Source organism: Salmo salar, chromosome ssa14 (genome assembly GCF_905237065.1).
Source record: "Salmo salar chromosome ssa14, Ssal_v3.1, whole genome shotgun sequence".
NCBI classification, from domain to species: Eukaryota; Metazoa; Chordata; class Actinopteri; order Salmoniformes; family Salmonidae; genus Salmo; species Salmo salar.
Genome location: NC_059455.1, coordinates 66,679,744 through 66,697,782, shown reverse-complemented (window position 1 = coordinate 66,697,782; position 18,039 = coordinate 66,679,744). Strand labels below are relative to the sequence as shown.

The 18,039-nt window shown below is 40.6% G+C and overlaps 3 protein-coding genes across 6 annotated transcripts; 1 reads left to right on the top strand and 2 right to left on the bottom strand.

The window, feature by feature from the left end:
* The first annotated feature begins 922 nt into the window (after window positions 1–922).
* On the top strand, window positions 923–5,080 carry jtb (jumping translocation breakpoint). 3 transcript variants are annotated; one of them, XM_014141612.2, is made up of 6 exons: window positions 923–1,083; window positions 2,073–2,260; window positions 2,349–2,389; window positions 2,704–2,789; window positions 3,331–3,410; window positions 3,725–5,080. In XM_014141612.2, the coding sequence occupies exons 2-6, from the start codon at window positions 2,163–2,165 to the stop codon at window positions 3,879–3,881; spliced, it is 462 nt and encodes a 153-aa protein (XP_013997087.1). In that variant the 5' UTR covers window positions 923–1,083; window positions 2,073–2,162; the 3' UTR covers window positions 3,882–5,080. The 3 variants fall into 3 exon arrangements, with proteins under 3 accessions (XP_013997087.1, XP_013997088.1, XP_013997086.1); XM_014141613.2 differs by having other exon boundaries at window positions 938–1,083; window positions 2,070–2,260; window positions 3,334–3,410; XM_014141611.2 differs by having other exon boundaries at window positions 938–1,083; window positions 2,070–2,260.
* Window positions 5,081–5,953: 873 nt separating this feature from the next.
* Window positions 5,954–8,098, bottom strand: si:ch211-191i18.4 (cocaine- and amphetamine-regulated transcript protein). The gene is made up of 3 exons (XM_014141614.2): window positions 6,851–8,098; window positions 6,540–6,665; window positions 5,954–6,181 (listed from the first exon to the last, which is right to left on the bottom strand). The coding sequence occupies exons 1-3, from the start codon at window positions 6,980–6,982 to the stop codon at window positions 6,068–6,070; spliced, it is 372 nt and encodes a 123-aa protein (XP_013997089.2). The 5' UTR covers window positions 6,983–8,098; the 3' UTR covers window positions 5,954–6,067.
* A 4,192-nt stretch (window positions 8,099–12,290) lies between these two features.
* Window positions 12,291–13,617, bottom strand: LOC100196198 (Cocaine- and amphetamine-regulated transcript protein). Of its 2 annotated transcripts, none has more exons than XM_014141510.2 (3): window positions 13,341–13,617; window positions 12,863–12,952; window positions 12,291–12,609 (listed from the first exon to the last, which is right to left on the bottom strand). In XM_014141510.2, the coding sequence occupies exons 1-3, from the start codon at window positions 13,464–13,466 to the stop codon at window positions 12,502–12,504; spliced, it is 324 nt and encodes a 107-aa protein (XP_013996985.1). In that variant the 5' UTR covers window positions 13,467–13,617; the 3' UTR covers window positions 12,291–12,501. The 2 variants fall into 2 exon arrangements, with proteins under 2 accessions (XP_013996985.1, NP_001134699.1); NM_001141227.1 differs by having other exon boundaries at window positions 12,313–12,609; window positions 13,320–13,602.
* Window positions 13,618–18,039: the final 4,422 nt, after the last annotated feature.

Genomic DNA, 18,039 nt, shown 5'->3' with positions numbered 1-18,039 from the left:
TGTTTGTGTGTTATTAGTTTAAGCAGACTGTGTTTGTCTATTGTTGTGACCTAGATGTAGATCAGATCAAATGTTATGACCAGTTTATGCAGAAATCCAGGTAATTCCAAAGGGAAACATACTTTTCTTGCCACTGTAGGTGTTCCTTTTGTCCAGTTGGGAAAGGGTAGTGTGGAGTGCGATTGAGATTGCGTCATCTTTGGATCTGTTGGGGCGGTATGCGAATTGGAGTGGGTCTAGTGTTGCCGGGATGATGGTGCTGATCATAATATATGATAGAAGTGTGTATCTACCATTGTTTATGAATAGACACAGCCATGGTCTACCAGTATCTGTACTGTAATAACAGTATTGGGGACACAATACCCTCCTGTACCCACCTATATATCAGGTATTGGGGACATGCATTGGCTACAGTCAACTGGAAATTAAGTAGGCATAGATTTGATCTGACATGAACAAATATCAGGTTAGATACTATAGAACCATATTATACATAAGCCCAAAATATACTTTTGAACAAATTGAAATAAAGTAGTAGGTCAACATATGAGACAAGGACCAGTGAGCTACGATTTTGTTGATTTATAAGCATTTTCATTGGAGGAGGTGGAGTGCTGCAGTGTTATCTGTATATTGTGAGCAGTTCAATGCACTATTCTCAGAGCCAGGTAGAATATAAACAAAATAGGGCATGGTGGACCTGGGCTGACCGGCCCCTGGGCATTTCAGTTATCCAGACTCAGAGCAACATCATTTTGCATTTAAATTGGTTTCCAGTTCTTTCACTATCAGCAGACCTAGGCGCACGGTATTTTTCCTGAACAGGTAGGTTTAACACAAGTCACAAGTCTGCCAGAGTTTGCGTTGTAGACAACAAGCGCTAGAGGAAGCTGAGGCTAATGACACCGGCGCAACCAGTATGCAACGCATTTGATGACGTACCGTTACGTATTCATTAGCGTTTCCAACATGACTCAAAATGGCTGTGCACTTCTCCACTTCTTCTTTAACTAAACGGCTATTCAGGGACTGAACGAAAACAACAAAATCACACTAGGTCTTTGTGAGACTTCTGTTAAGGTTTGCTTTTCAACGAATAATATCTAACATTACATTTGTATGGTCAATTCTTTCAGCATGCTAATCAGAATGGATTCTGACGACTAAGTTATGCTACTAACGTTAGCCATCTTCTCGCTATGTTAACGTTAGCTAGTAAACCTTAACCCCCGCTAGGCTAACGAGACTAGCGGCTATACTGGGAACAAAATAGCCGGTTGTTAATCATGTTGCTTTGTATGTCATGTAGCTAACTTGCTTGTTAGTGCCTAAACCAAGTTATGATAGTGCTACTTTACTTGCTATAGTAGCTATTATCAATGATTAGTGGCACGATATCAAACTAACCTATTACTTAAGATACCTTTAACTAGCTATGCAGTTAGCGTAATGCCTTGTAGCTAGTTAAGTTCCATAACTTTGATTTAGAACTGTTGCTAGCTAGTTAGCAACTACACTCCCTAAAAGCGACCCGCATTGTCTGCTTTGTTAATATGTTTAGACAGATATTACGAATGGAAAGATGAGATAAAGGTTGAAGTCCAGTTGACTGGTGGAAGGTTTGCTGCATTGTCTCATTCACGGATGAGTGAACAGGGAGAAATGGCTGGATAAGTGTTTTCATCATGAAGTCAGTTACAGATATTTTGCTAGTTAGCGTAATGCCTTGTTCAGCAGACCCTGCCCACATAGGTAGGTGTCCACAGTCAACCTACGGCGTATCTGTTGGGGGGAGTAGTTTAAATGACTGGAAGACCGCGTATGAGGTCCAGCTCTAGGCTAGGGAGGAAAACACAGTTGAACTTGAACCATCATGCTTCAATTGGACATGTAACGTTAATGCGATTAACAGTGGCATCTAGATAAGCTTCTTTAACCTCTGCTTAACAGTGTCTTAGTGGTTGCTAATTTTACATGGGCTAAATGGATGTTTGGTTGTTGAACATGGGCATTCCCCGTTGCCCAATGTTTCAGTCTCTTATTATGGTAGGGGTTTGATTGTGTAGCAGGTTTAAGCCATTTTGGACCATAGAGAATAATTCCACGATGACAAGCTTCAGGCCTTGGTTGTAATTGTGGCGCACACCACACGCACCTGCATGGGGAGGATGGAGAGCGATTGCAGAATCCCCATGTCGTGCTTGAGGCCCAGAATCCTGGCCTTGCATGCACTCTTCTGGATTTTGGTGTCTCTCAGGTGAGTGTACTGGTGTCATCCTTATTGCTGATAATGCTTTATGCTCAGCGTTGCTTCAGAGCTTAACCCTCATTACGGTCTCTTTCAGAGTGTTTGGTGCAGCTCTGCTGAGTGAGGAGAAGACCACAGGTGCTATACTTTTTATCAGTATTTGATAAGAATGAGTTGGAGAACTTGAGTACAGGATTGATGTGGTGCTGCAAACACAAATGCCAGTGACTGCTCATACATCGTTTGTTTGTATAGCAAGTTAGCAACACATTTCACAGAGAAGCACAGGTTTGTGTGTGGGGCTGATAGAAGCTCCAGTTTACTTCACTATTGTCAGAGGGTATAAACAAAACTGTGTCACTGGTCATGTCATTCAGCATAATTTCTGTCAAAACTATTCCCAGTCCTTTTCAGATACTGATTCAAGGCATTGTGTTTCGCCTGTGTTTTAGTGGCCAGGCCGGTAACCACCCCCTGTTGGCAGATGGAGGAGTTTGTGGTTGCAGTGGAATGCTTCCGGTGCAACACTTTCCAGTCGGTGAGATTTCTCTCTTTGTCCATCTCCCTCCCCACACTTCTCTTTACATTTCCTTTCTTCCGCCAATAGTTCTCTGGTTAATAGACAGTTTATTATTGGGAGATGTGAATATCTCTCCTTTAAAGATGAATGCAGTATATTCAATGTATGCTATTAAGGTAGTCGTGTTTTATGCTACCTCACAGTCCAAGTGGTTGCTTATGGCAGTGGACTTCAAGCTGCAACAAGCCCTTTTAACTGTAAGCTATAGAGAATACTGGGATATTCTTATCTGATTTTAAAGTAGGCAGGTTTAAGCTAGCCCAGTGAAAGAGAAAAACACAGTCTGGTATTGCAACCTGGTTTAGGACACTTCCAAGCTAAACACAAACCCTCTCTCCAACTTTTCTGTTGGGCTTGTATATCCAGTGTAAACCCATTGAATTCCCTTGCACCTTCCACCAACACATTACTGTCATGAAAACATTGTTTTCTGTGTCTGATACATCATTTTCGACAGTTTGTAGACTAGGCGCCCTTAACCATCCTGTCCTCCCCCTAGAAGTCGTGGGCAGCATGTATTCAGACGGGATACGTGGAGGGGATCAACTGTACCAAGTCTAATAAAGACGAGTACAAGAGGTGAGCACCTACAGCTTCTATTGACATTTCGTTGTGATCTTGTGATGCTGAGCTGTCTCTTGATTTCACAGGTTGGACCCACATCTCGTGTGAATTGGATGTCATTAACCAGACTAAATAGATAACTGATCTTAGGAAAACACTATAGGCGCTTTTTCCTAACAGATTACAAGAGACAAACTCAAATGTTAGACTACTGCACAGACTGATTTTTAAGGTTGAATAAAGATTTTTGTGATTTGTTTTTACACATGATAAAATCGATTCTGTCAAGCTTTCCATAATGCATACGCTTGTTTCCCTTCTGCTCGTAGCTGCCGCTCTACCCTGATGGAGGAACACCTTTTCTGGAAGTTTGAAGGAGCCATGTTGGGCCTCACCATACTGTTTGCACTCATAGTGGTCGCTAGGCAACGTTCGCTGGACCGGCTTGCCTCCGAGAAAGTCCGCAGGCAGATCGAGTCCATCTAGCACAGTACACTGGAGTGAAGAGACTAGTAGAACTCACCATGGTGGCTCATCTCAACATTTCAAACTGTTAAGAATTACCACAGCCGCTTAATTTCAACAGCATGGGGGTCTGGAGAACGTAATGTCCAATGGGCCAGACTGACTGGAAAACGGTTTCACTTTTTTGGGGGGGGGCGGGGGGGTTGTTGAAGAAATTAGGCCTGACAGTAACAAGCTTATAAAATCAAGATTGACAGTGAAACTCCAGCCCTAATTTTAACCCGCCAAAGCACAAATGATGAACAGTGTCTGGCGTTTTGTCAATGGAATGAATATCCCTAAAGGGAATGGCTCTTCTGAGCCGGCAACTTGCAGTACTTTGATCTAGACAAAGTGATGAACGGGAACTGTCTGCATTCTAAGTAGCAGACAACTGATGGATTAGTTCAAGCCACATACATTTCTTTGCCATTTTTTTTTGGGGGGGGGGCTTTAAAAAGTGGATTGAAACCTGTGTTCAATATACAGAATTGTCTGACAAATGCCAGAGAAGTTTCTGGCACTTGTCTGACAAATGCCAGAAAAGTTTCTGGCACATGTTTCTGTTCTCTGAGAGAACCAATAATGTAATCTAGTGTCAAATGTCCTGTCTGACTTGGAAACATGGCCTAATAACTAGGTCTGTGACTCAAGTGGATCTAGAATCAGTCTTATAGGGGGAGGGGTGTTGCAGTGTTACTGTGTACTGTTGTGTGAGTTTCATGCTGCAGTGCTGTTTTCACCTCCGTGGGATTCATATTTCCAAGGTTCAGTATTGGTGTTCTGCCAAAAGTCTATAATCACTAGGTGGTGAAATCTTGTGTATTTGGAGATTCCAGGCATGGTTCTAAACGCAAACACTGACATTTGACTACTTTTTGATAGGGTATAGCGTCATCCAATACACAAACGACATACTGCACATATTTTTTTCTGTTTTCATTCATTTAAAAACTTAGTTGCATTTCCGGAGACTCACTTTTTTCGACTCCCCTAGTAGGCTCCTAGTAACATTGGTCTCTGAGCTCGGTGATTGCCAGTATTTTCATGATTTTATCATGGTTTTACATTTCAACTGTAAATAATGTATTTTTAGGAATTATGTGACGTGTTTTCCAGCCTCAGCAGCTCTCAAAGAGTTGAATTGTGCAAGAATAAATGGAAAGTCGGAAAACACTTAATCTGGGTTTGTTGTAATTAAATAGGGTAACACTTGACACCCAGTGATGTAACACGATGACACGGTTATAATATGGTAATAACACTCATGACACATTTACACCTGTTGTGACATATTGCATGGCTGGTTATGACACAAGTGTCAACCCATATTTATTCAAATGATTGTTTTTTCCCGCCAAGAATTTCTTTCGTTTGAAAGTTTGTTTCATAAGTCCATTGTTGTAATGAATTCTTTAGTCATGTTTTTTTTCCTCGTTTGAAATGACTTGCAGATAATACACTTTATGACACTGTCATGAAGCATTATGACCATCCTGTGTGACTTTACTTGGACTAAGAAAATACTTGACTAAAAGTAAATGCTATACATCAGATTCCTCAAATTAACCTGAAGGCACTTTTTTACCCTCCATTTTTTTTCCTTTACGGACAGACAGGCACATTCCAACACTCAGACCATTTACGAATGTAGTATTTGTGTTTCGTGAGTCTGCCAGATCAGAGGCTGTAGGTATGGCAATGTGTTATATTGATAGGTGTGTGAATTGGACCATAAGTCTCTCCTGCCTGAGCATTCAAAATGTAATGACTACTTTTTGGTGTCAGGTAAAATGTATGGGAGTAAAAAGTACATATTTTCTTTAGGAATGTAGTGGAGTAAAAGTAGAACTAGTAATTTACAGAGTCACAACAGGACTAAATATGTGTCATGACAGTGTTACGACCCTATTATGACGTGCAATGATGTGTTACCTTAAATAGGCAAACTTTTCACGGATGTAAGATACAAGTTGATCATAAAATATGAAAAAGAAGATTCCCAGAGTCAACTTGGACTACTGTATTCATATCAAAAGACACAATTTGTGACGTACTGGGAAAGTGTTCATTATATTTTTCTCTTGAAAATGTGCATTTATTTAGTAGTCAAAACAGTTTGACAGGAGACAAATAGCACAACAGACAAAGGAAATCTAGATTGAGCTCTACAGACTCCTCAGAAAGAAGTATTTACACTTTGATGCTCTTGGACAGCGGCAAATGTGGCCATGTTGAGCTCCTTCTCTGACCGAACAGTACTTGCCCACGTTGGAATTGCACTGAAAGAAAAGTACATGACAAAATTGATTCCATTGTTGATTTGTGTGTGCTAGATTGCACCGATGCCAAACAAGGGCACTGTGAAGTTGGTGGGGGTTTCCAAGGAACCACTAGATGTCGCACTGGTACCACAATCAAACTGAAGGCTAACTAGAGTAACTTGGGGCCCTACTCAATCAAAGCTGGTAGTCCTAAATGGGTTTTGATTAGGCCCATGGTTTATAAAATACTAAAATTAGGAAAAGGGCCAACTACTAAAAATATATTGTCCAACTGCATTTTTGACAAATCGGCTCTACAGAAAAGCAGCTCTAGGAAGCATAAAAAAATGGTGGTTAGTTACAGCCAATAATGTACCAGAATTGTGATTCTCCTTCTGCGTAGACGTTGACATACTCCAGGAAGGCGGTTGAACTTGTTCCTCAAAACTGAGGAAGATATTTCCCTCTGAAGCTTCCCCCTATCATGGACAGGGACACCCAACTAGAATAGAAGAGTGAAAATGACTTGGCTATATTGGGGCCGAGACCAAAGCCCTAATCATCATAGTCCATAGTACCATTAAACAATTATGTTCACTAGACTGAATTGATTCATATAATAAAGTTAGCCTTATATTAAATGACTATGCTGTTTAAATCATAGCCAGGATATCTAACCAAACTCACCTGTTTATGCTTGCGTGAGTCTCGTGTTTCCAACGACGGAACGTCCGGTAATCTTCCCTCTACTCCGACAGACAGAAAGTGCACACATAGAACACAACACATCAGCAGAAACAGCACCGTGACATTCGTCATAGCGTGATTTCCACTAAATTGTCAGACAGTGGCGCTGCTGATCTGTACGCACCACGCGGCCGAGTGATTCACTACGCGCAAGAGCTCTCCAAGGTGCTGTGCGCATTTCAGGTCAACTAATGGGTCGTTTGACTCCGATGTCCACAAACAATAGTTTGTCTCGACGTCAATAGCAGACGCTATAGCCGAGCCTCTTTAACAAGCACACTGCCCAGTGTGCGCAAACACTCTCCTACATGCACGGTAATCTTTCCTTTTCTAAACGGGTTTAATGATCACATGACTTCCGTTGCAAATTACACTTTGACAGGTTGACACAAGCTGTAGGCCTTGGCGTTTAGCTCAAATTAACCAACCACGGTGTAGACTATATCCACAAGACAGAGCAAACATTGCCTATTAGCCTATCACACAATTTCCTTTAGTTAATCTACCGCGCCTTCATGTACATGTCTGATAATTGTCTTAAAGGTCCAATGCAGCCGTTTTTATCTCAATACCAAATCATTTCTGGGTAACAACCGTATTAGCCAGGTTTCCCTCCAATTGGCTACCGATTCAATATTCTTGCGAATGTTTAAAACATCTGCATGAAACAATATGTGCATTTTCCCACCGCATGTGTTTCTATCAAATCGACTTGTTGCGGATAAAAGCGTTATGACATAGTGTACATGAAAATAAATGTTGCAGTTAAATTCCCATTGCATTGTCAACTCTACTGATGGTTTCAGCACCAAAAAATTTGGCATTATATGGTGAATGTGCCCACTCTGGTCTTGGCACGTGCGCTCTAGCCAACAGCTTGCAGATGCAATGTCGGTATAACCTATTACATAATGAGATTAAATATCGAGGTTCTTATAATTTGTCAAATAGCAGCCAAGCATCGATCATTATGTCACCAGAAGAAGACCCTCGACATTTATTGGAAAGGAGCATCAAGCTCATCACCATGCACTTTCATCAAACTGTGAAGTTCATTATCATTTATTTAATTTGTAGCCTAAAAAACTGCATGCTTTTCCGAGGTATAGTGGGAGGGACCACACACCATATCATCGAGAGACTCCTCTAAGTTTACTTCGATATTTACAGTTAGATGGCGCTGACAGAGATGGTCGCCTCACTTCGACTTATTATTTCTAACATTGTTACCCCAGGAAATCTTAAGTCTTATTATATACAGTCAGGAAGAACTATTGGATATAAGAACAATGTCAATTTACCAACATTACGACCAGGAATACGACTTTCCTGAAGCGGATCCTCTGTTTGGACCACCACCCAGGACAATGGATCGAATTCCAGTAGTCGACCCAAAACAACAATGCCGCAGAAGGGGCAGACGAAACGGCCACCTGGCCAGCCTCCGTAGACGTGCACATCGCCCACCGCTCCGAGTATACTACTAGCCAATGTCCAGTCTCTTGACAACAAGGTAGACGAAATTCGAGCAAGGGTTGCCTTCCAGAGAGACATCAAAGATTTTAACATTCTCTGTTTTACGGAAACATGGCTCTCGGGATATGTTGTCGGAATCGGTCCAGCCACCAGGCTTCTCCATGCATCGCGCCAACATAGATAAACATCTCTCTGGGAAGAGGAAGGGCGGGGGTGTATGCTTTAAGATTAACGACTCATTGTGTAATCATAACAACATACAGGAACTCAAATCCTTCTGCTCACCCGATCTAGAATTCCTTACAATCAAATGCGGGCCATTCTACCTACCAAGAAAATTCTCGTCAGTTATAGTCACAGCTGTGTACATTCCCCCTCAAGCAGACACCAAGACGGCCATCAAAGAAATTCACTGGACTATATGCAAACTGGAAACCATACATTCTGAGGCTGCATTTATTGTAACTGGAGATTTTAACAAAGCAAATTTGAGAACAAGGCTACGTAAATTCGACCAGCATATTGATTGCGCTATGCGCATGCGCAATACCCTCGACCACTGCTACTCTAACTTCCCTGATGCATGCAAGGCCCTCCCCCGCCCTCCCTTCTGCAAATCTGACCACGATGCCATCTTGCTCCTTCCATCTTATAGGCAGAAACTCAAACAGGATGTACCAGTGACGAGAACCATTCAACTCTGGTCCGACCAATCGGAAGCCACGCCTCAAGATTGTTTTGATCACATGGACTGGAATATGTTCCGGTCAGCCTCTGAGAACAACATCGACCAATGTGCTGACTCGGTGAGTGCGTTTATAAAGAATTTCATTGGAGATGTTGTACCCACTGTGACTATTAAAACCTACCCTAACCAGAAACCGTGGATGGATGGCGGCATTTGCTCAAAACTGAAAGCTCGATCCACCGCATTTAACCATGGAAAGAGGTCTGGGAATATGTCTGAATATTAACAGTGTAGTTATTCCCTCCGCAAGGCAATCAAACAAGCAAAATACCAGTACAGGGACAAGGTGGAGTTGCAATTCAACGGCTCAGACACGAGACGTATTTGGCAGGGTCTACAGGAAATCACAGACTACAAAAATAAATCCAGCCACGTAACGGACACCGACATCACGCTTCCAGACAAACTAAACACCTTCTTTGCCCTCTTTGGCCATGCACGCCCCCAACTCAATCATCAAGTTTGCAGATGACACAACAGTAGTGGGCTTGATTACCAACAACGACGAGACAGCCAACAGGGAGGAGGTGAGGGCACTCGGAGTGTGGTGTCAGGAAAATAACCTCTCACTCAACATCAACAAAACAAAGGAGATGATCGTGGACTTCAGAAAACAGCAGAGGGAGCACCCGCCTATCCACATCGACGGGACAGTAGTGGAGAAGGTGGAAAGTTTTAAGTTCCTCGGCGTACACATCACAGAGAAACTGAAATGGTCCACCCACACAGACAGCGTGGTGAAGAAGGTGCAACAGCGCCTCTTCAACATCAGGAGGCTGAAGAAATTTGGCTTGTCACCAAAAACCCTGACAGACTTTTACAGATGCACAATCGAGAGCATACTGACGGGCTGTATCACAGCCTGGTACGCCAACTGCACCGCCCTCAATCGCAAGGCTCTCCAATGGGTGGTGCGGTCTGCACAACACATCACCGGGGGCAAACTACCTGCCCCCCATGACACCTACAACACCCGATGTCACAGGAAGGCCAAAAAGATCAAGGACATCAACCACCCGAGCTGCTGCCTATTCACACCACTACCATCCAGAAGGCGAGGTCAGTACAGGTGCATCAAAGCTGGGACCGAGAGACTGAAAAACAGCTTCTATCCCAAGGCCATCAGACTGCTAAACAGCAATCACTAACACAGAGAGGCTGCTGTCTACATGGAGACCCAATCACTGGCCACTTTAATAAATGGATCACTAGTCACTTTATACAATGACACTCGAAATAATGCCACTTTAATAAAGTTTACATGTCTTACATTACTCATATCACATGTACAGTATATACTGTATTTTATACCATCTATTGCCTATGCCACTCGGCCATTGCTCATCCATATACTTACATGTACATATTCAGGAAGGACTCAATTTGGTCGGACAGCCAACTCTAGGCAGATTCTGGGTAGTTCCATTTTTTTTTTTTTTTTACATTTCCCAATGATGTAGACCACTGTGCTCTTGGAAACTTTCAACACTTTTATACCCTTCCCCAGATATACAGTATGCCTCATCACAACTCTACCTCAGAGCTCTATGGACAGTTCCTTGGACTTCATGGTATAGTTTCTGCTCTGACATGCACTGTCAACTGTGGGACCTTATATAGACCAGTGTGTTTCTTTCTAAATCATGCCCAAACAATTGAATTGGCCACAGGAGAACTCTAATAAAGTTGTAGTGACATCTCAAGGATGATCAAAGGAAATTGGATGCACCTGAACTCCAATTTGGAGTGTCATAGCAAAGGGCTGTCATCAAGACAAAGGGTGGCTACTTTGAAGAATCTCAAATATAAAATATAGTTTGTGTTGTTTAACACTTTTTTGGTTACTACATGATTCCATATGTGTTATTTCATAGTTTTGATGTTTTCACTAATATTCTACAATGTAGAAAATAGTGAAAATAAAGAAAAACCCTGGAATGAGTAGGTGTGTGCAACCTTTTTACTGGCACTTCATGTAAATTAGATGTTTCTGTATTTCATTTTCATTTCAAAAATGTCTAAAAACATGTTTTCATTTTGTCATTATGGGGTATTGTGTGTAGATGGTTGAGGAAATAAATCAATTTAATCAATTTTGAAAGCTGTAAAACAACAAAATGTTGAATAAGTCAAAGGATATGAATACTTTCTGAAGGCACAGTACTTTACTCACATAAAAAGGATGGATGGAAACCTGGTTTCTGTAATTGTTTTCAATTAAAATGGTCAAAAAGAAACAAAAATAGCTTAGCAAAGAGCAAGAATTTTTCTAGCACTGTGTGGAAGTGGTCTGAGTGGGGAGGGGAAAACTAGCTGCCATTGGCAGAGAGATTTAGGACTCTGTTTCTTATTGATCTGTCCCCTAATTTACCACCAGCTCTTAGACTAAAAGGGCATTATCATAATCTTAAAAATGTCACAGTATTATTCCAACCTTATAGTGTGGAAATATATATAAAATACAGGTCAAGCACGCTTTTGACTGCCCTGGTCCTTTAATATCTGAAATCTGTATTTAAAAAAAAAAGAGCCTTATCTCATCTTCATATCGCACGCATTATTCGTATGATCTCAGCGAAAAGGTCAGACAGTGTGATCTAAGATGTGATAGAAAAGTGCGTCATAGATTTTGTGTTATGTACACCCGCCTCCTTAACCATTTACGGAGTCTGGCTCCAAATCCGTCTGGTATTAAAGATCACCACTTGTCCATCCAGGTCAACTCAAATCTTGAGAGATTGATTCATATTTGGTTGGAAAGTCTTAATGATGGCAGCACAATTAGGCATATGCATAGTCATTATGGAGCGAAGACATCTGCAGCAAAACAGCAGTAACTGGATCACTCGGCAAGATTAAGGCCTATTGCATTAATAATGTAAAATTACCTCCAAACGTGAAGTTTATCACCTTGGTCTTTTGTCAATGAACTAAAATGTGAGAAAAATTCGGACAACGTGTTTTAATGAAAACGTCATTTTAGATAGCATTTCTGTGCAACTTCATCAAATTTTTCGACTTTCAATGTCATTATAAGCAACACATTTGGAGTATAAACCTAAATAAACTGATTGAATTGCAGCTGTAGGGCTACAAATGCAATAGGAAAATAAGAAGTGAACTTTTGATTTAATGACACATCAAAAAGGGCTTGTCTACAATGCAAGAGGATGCATGGAGCTTTATGAAGGTGTTTTATTAAACGAAAATAAATACATTTGTTTATACTTCCAGAAGGCAAAGGAATTCAAGACAGTCATACATGCAGACTGACATTTACATTGGTAACGGTATAGGTGCATGGGCGTATCACAAGCCTGGGTCTCGGAAATGTTGTGCGCCTGAGGGGATAGGTCTGTGACCGGGGTCAGTAACAACGCAGGAAGAATGTGTTGCATGCGGTGCCTCGCAGACAGTCACAAAGCCTTCCGATGCGCGGCCCGTGCTTCATGGCGCACCGCTCTCCAACATCACACTGTAAATATGAGAGGAGAGAGAGTGTAGCAAAATTCGTTAGGTCCTACTTGCACATTTCTGTTCCCAAATAAAAGCACATTCAATGTAACAGACAACTTCCGACAGCACCGTAGGCTCTGCTGGCTCTCCAAATATATGGCTCTCGTACAACCTTTTGCGCTCATTCGGTTTTGCGTTGGGTGCGTTTTGGAACTGAGATATGTAAGGTAGATGTAAAATAACTTAGGTTATTCTTGACTTAATTGACTTACCCGTGGAATGAGACTTGCTTTCTTCTCCACTGATAGACCTATCATGTTGTCTTGCTGCCCGCCTTCCAGAAGCCCCTCGAGCGCATCAGCCTGAAAAAAGTCGCCAATAAAGATTATTAGAACCATCTTCACTATCAACCCAAATAAATATTGCATGGCATCTATTTTTCGACATTAGCTTGAAGGCGGAACGATATAATCGGCTACTTGACATTGGGCAAGAATGTGCACAAATGTCTAACGTACATAATAGATATCTTACATAGCTAATTTGAATACATAAGGTAAAAGTAGACTATCCTCCATCTCCATCACAGAATAGTTACACATCAGTTGATGGTACAACATAAATAAATACTTGAACAAGTTCTGGATTGGTTTGAGTCGAAACAAACAGTTTTATCCTAAAATCCTCAAAAAGAACAGAAAAATAAGTAAATGAGTAAATTTGACACACCAAATTTCTGGTGACATATACCAGTGGAAATTGTTCATCTTGTGAAGAGAGTCTGTTATCGGGTGACATCTGCTTCTGGCAATCAACACTGAAGACAGACAGACAGACGCCCAGGTAGAAGACTGCGCGGACCCTGATGCTGTCCATGGTGCTGAAAATCTTCCGCTTGAACTGAGAGGATGCGAAACAAGTCGTACTTCAGCAAAGTTCTCTTGGCAACTATCCGTGACTTTGGTATTATTCTCTCCCTCTCTAATTTGCAGTTCAGGTCCTCACTCTTCTGTTCATGGGTGGGTGCTGCACTTGCTTCTGTTTTTGCTTGGAAACTTTCTCTCTTTATATAGAACCAGCCCGGTGCTGCTCCCATTTCGCTCGAACGTCATCACCTTGGTCTCCTCAGACCGTGTTTTGCACGGATTGGGTGAGATGGGTTTCTCGGTCAATGATATTAAACATTCCCACCACTCCAAGGAATTCAACCACTAGGGTGAAACCTTAGGAGCCCATCTATAGTCGCGGGAAGAAGTTTAGGGGTGCTGCGATGTTTCAGGGTGGGGGGAGGGATGCAGGTAAGAACAGAAGGCACAGTGGACTACTTTTATGATTTTTTTTAACTTAATGTATTTGAGTGTTTACCAGCATTTGTAACTTAAGTCTGATAATTATATGTACAAAACACTTAATCTGATAATACTTAAAGAATATAAAAATACTTGATTATACAGTACCAGTCAAAAGTTTGGACACACCTACTCAATCAAGGGTTTTTCTTTATTTTTACTATTTTCTACATTGTAGAATAATAGTGAAGACATTACAACTATGAAAAAAAACAAATGGAATCTTGTAGTAACCAAAAAAGTGTTCATCAAATTAAAATATATTTTAGATTTTAGATTCTTCAAAGTAGCTAACCTTTGCCTTGATGACAGCTTTGCACACTCTTGGCATTCTCTCAACCAGCTTCATGAGGTAGTCACCTGGAATGCATTTCAATTAACAGGTGTGCCTGAAATATGTTCATTTGTGGAATTTCTTTCCTTCTCAAGCCAATCAGTTGTGTTGTGACAAGTTCAGGGTGGTATACAGAAGATAGCCTTATTTGGTAAAAGACCAAGTCCATATTATGGCAAGAACAGCTCAAATAAGCAAAGAAAATATAATTTGTTTTTCAACAGGACAATGACCCAACACCTTCAGGCTGTTAAGATGGAGTGATACAAAAAACATATATATATTTTTTTTTAAATAATATATATATTAATTTGATTGGAATTTGATCAGATGACCTGGCCTCCACAATCACCCGACCTCAACCCAATTTAGATGGTTGGCTTGCGAGAGTAAGGAAGAGCACCCAACAAGTGCTCAACATATTTGGGAACTCCTTCAAGACGGTTGGAAAAGCATTCCAGGTGAAGCTGGTTGAGAGAATGCCAAGAGTGTGCAAAGCTGTCATCAAGGCAAAGGGTGGCTACTTTGAAGAATATAAAATAACATATATATTTTGATATGTTTAACACTGTTTTAGTTACTACATGATTCCATGTGTTATTTCTTAGTTTTGATGTCTTCACTATTATTCTACAATGTAGAAAATAGTAAAAAATAAAGAAAAACCCTTGAATGAGTAGGTGTACAAACTTTTGACTGGTACTGTATATTTTCCAGTGTTTTAAAATACTTTGCAAATGCAACTTATTTGTATGTGAAAACTAAAATGGTCTATTAATTTATTTTCTATTTTAGTAGACGCTCTTATCCAGAGCTGGTAGCTTCATTAAATAGTACCCACAAAACACCAGTCTCAACGTCAACAGTGAAGAAGCGACTCTGGGATGTTGGCCTTCTAGGCAGAGTTGCAAAGAAAAAGCCATATCTCAGACTGGCCAACAAAAAGAAAAGATTAAGATGGGCAAAAGAACACAGACACTGGACAGAGGAACTCTGCATAGAAGGCCAGCTTTAGAAGGCCAGCATAGAGGCCAGCATAGAGTCTTCACTTTTGATGTTGAGACTGGTGTTTTGCTGGTACTATTTAATGAAGCTGCCAGTTGACGACTTGTGAAGCGTCTGTTTCTCAAACTACACCCTCTAATGTACTTCTACTCTTGCTCAGTTGCCTCCCACTCCTCTTTCTATTCTGGTTAGAGCCAAATTGCACTGTTCTGTGAAGGGAGTAGTACACAGCGTTGTACGAGATCTTCAGTTTCTTGTCAATTTCTCGCATGGAATAGCCTTCATTTCTCAGAACAAGAATAGACTGACGAGTTTCAGAAGAAAGTTCTTTGTTTCTGGCCATTTTGAGCCTGTAATCGAACCCACAAATGCTGATGCTCCAGATACTCAACTAGTCTAAAGAAGGACAGTTTTATTCCTTCTTTAATCAGAAAAACAGCTTTCAGCTGTGCTAACATAATTGCAAAAGGGTTTTCTAAAGATCAATTAGCCTTTTAAAATGATAAACCTGAAATAGCTAACACAAGGTGCCATTGGAACACAGGAGTGATGGTTGCTGATAATTGGCCTCTGTTCGCCTATGTTGATATTCCATTAAAAAAAAAAATCAGGCATTTCCAGCTACAATAGTTATTTACAACATTAACAATGTGTACACTGTATTTCTGATCAATTTTATGTTATTTTAATGCACAAAAAAATGTGCTTTTCATTAAAAAACAAGGACATTTCTAAGTGACCCCAAACTTTTGAACGGTAGCGTATATTTTATTTTTTCCCCCCGATTTTTCAGGTCGTGCTGCAGCACCCCTACTATGACCACCAGTTTATATCGTGCCTCCAAAGTTGCAGCCTGGCCTCAAAGACTAGATGTAACATAGTTCATGTAAATCTCTGCCACTGAAATTAGTATATGTTGCTTTGTTATGGTTACATAAGACAGAAGGCTATTTTAGCTAAAAACAAAAAGAGGGAGGTTTGTCTGGAAAGATGGACGGGCATATAACACGAACGTCTAGTAACCCAAAGGTTGCGTGTTCGAATCACATCACAGACAATTTTAGCTCATTAGCAGCTTTGCAACTACTTACTACTTTTTAGCTATTTAGCATGTTAGCTAGCCCTTCCCCTAACCCCTAACCTTAACAGTAACCTTAACCCCTAACAACCTATAAATCCTAACGCCTAGCCTAGCTAACGCTAGCCACCTAGCTAACTCTAGCCACAACAAATTGGAATTTGTAATAGATTATATGTATTGCAAATTCGTAAATTATTATATGAATCGCAATTTGTAAACATAATGTATTATAAGAATTGTAAGTTGTAACATATCATACGAAATGGATGATGTACATCCACAAATGAATTCATACCATACAAAACTTAACATAATACTAAATGGAGGGAGACCAATTTACAGTTACTATGTTGCGTTTACCTCTGAGTCCAGGTTGAAAGTTGTCATATTACCATATTGGTATGGTGCTACATCAGATAAGAGAAGTCAACATTCTGAATGCTTTATGATTTATGGCGTTCTCATTTCTTCAATAGGCAACAGCCCGAATGAAGGAAACTCCAATATGCCTAGTATAAACGCATATCAATTTGCAACAGGTTAGATGAATTATGTTAATTAAGTTGTGCACACTTGGAAATAAATTGCCTTCTTATACCATCACAAATAGGATGAGATTGTGTAATATAGATAATATAGATAATAATCTCATTGTCAGTAAAAAGTGACCTACACCTGTGACCAATAGCAATCTTTACAATAGCCTTAACTGACATGATTCAATTAAATGCCATATTATTCTTCAATATTTAGGACTAAATGCACATGAGGAGTTTATGGATGTTTCTCAATGTTGTGTGACTGACTCTGCCTACAGTGTCTAAAGCACAAAAGCAAGTGACACTCTCCCATATGTAATTTGCTGGGATACTTCATGCATGGCTCCCTTGCTAGATGATGACATCACTCTAGGCATTAAGGGTTGAATTATTGCCTTTCTGTGGAATTCTCTCTCTTTCTTTAATGTTATTCTAGTGTGATTGAATCCAATAATTATCTGCTAGTGTTTATGGGCAATCAAGGGTACGGTTAGAGAATAGGTCCACCATAAATGTCAAATTACTCAATTTATGGTGTCCAACAGATATATCCTAGGCCTAGACAATATCTGAGCAATTTCTGGTCCGTAAACAACATGCCTAAAATCAATTAAAAAAATTAAAAAAAACCTTTCTTCAAAGCAAATCTCGAAGGAAGAGCGCCGGTGTCAGGTGCACAGCTTGTTTCAGAGAATGAGGGCAAGTTGTGCGTTTCTCAGATTTAGTAAGGCGCGTTGGGATTAGACCCCCGAGGAGCGTTAAATGGGACCATGCATGCACTGGCCTCTCTTCGCATTATGGCTTTGATGAGTTAGAATGCAGCTTGCGCTTTGTTGAACTCAAAGTACAAGGAGGCTTCAGGCTTCTACCGCGCGCATCACGTGGGTCCATCTTATATTAGACCTATAAGTTGTAAACACATCTACAGACTTGTCCTCACTGGTCACCTCCGGGTCTGTATCAAAAGTAGCATATTATCCCTTCTTGGTTCATGAGGATTGCACAACAGGTGCAAATGTTATATGGTCCCACTGATTGCTAGAGAACGTAACTGAAGCATCACACAAGCACAAGCTTTCTGGAACATTGTGCTAAGTATGAAACAGTTGGAAAAAGTATTTCTGTGTCATGTTGAACTTAG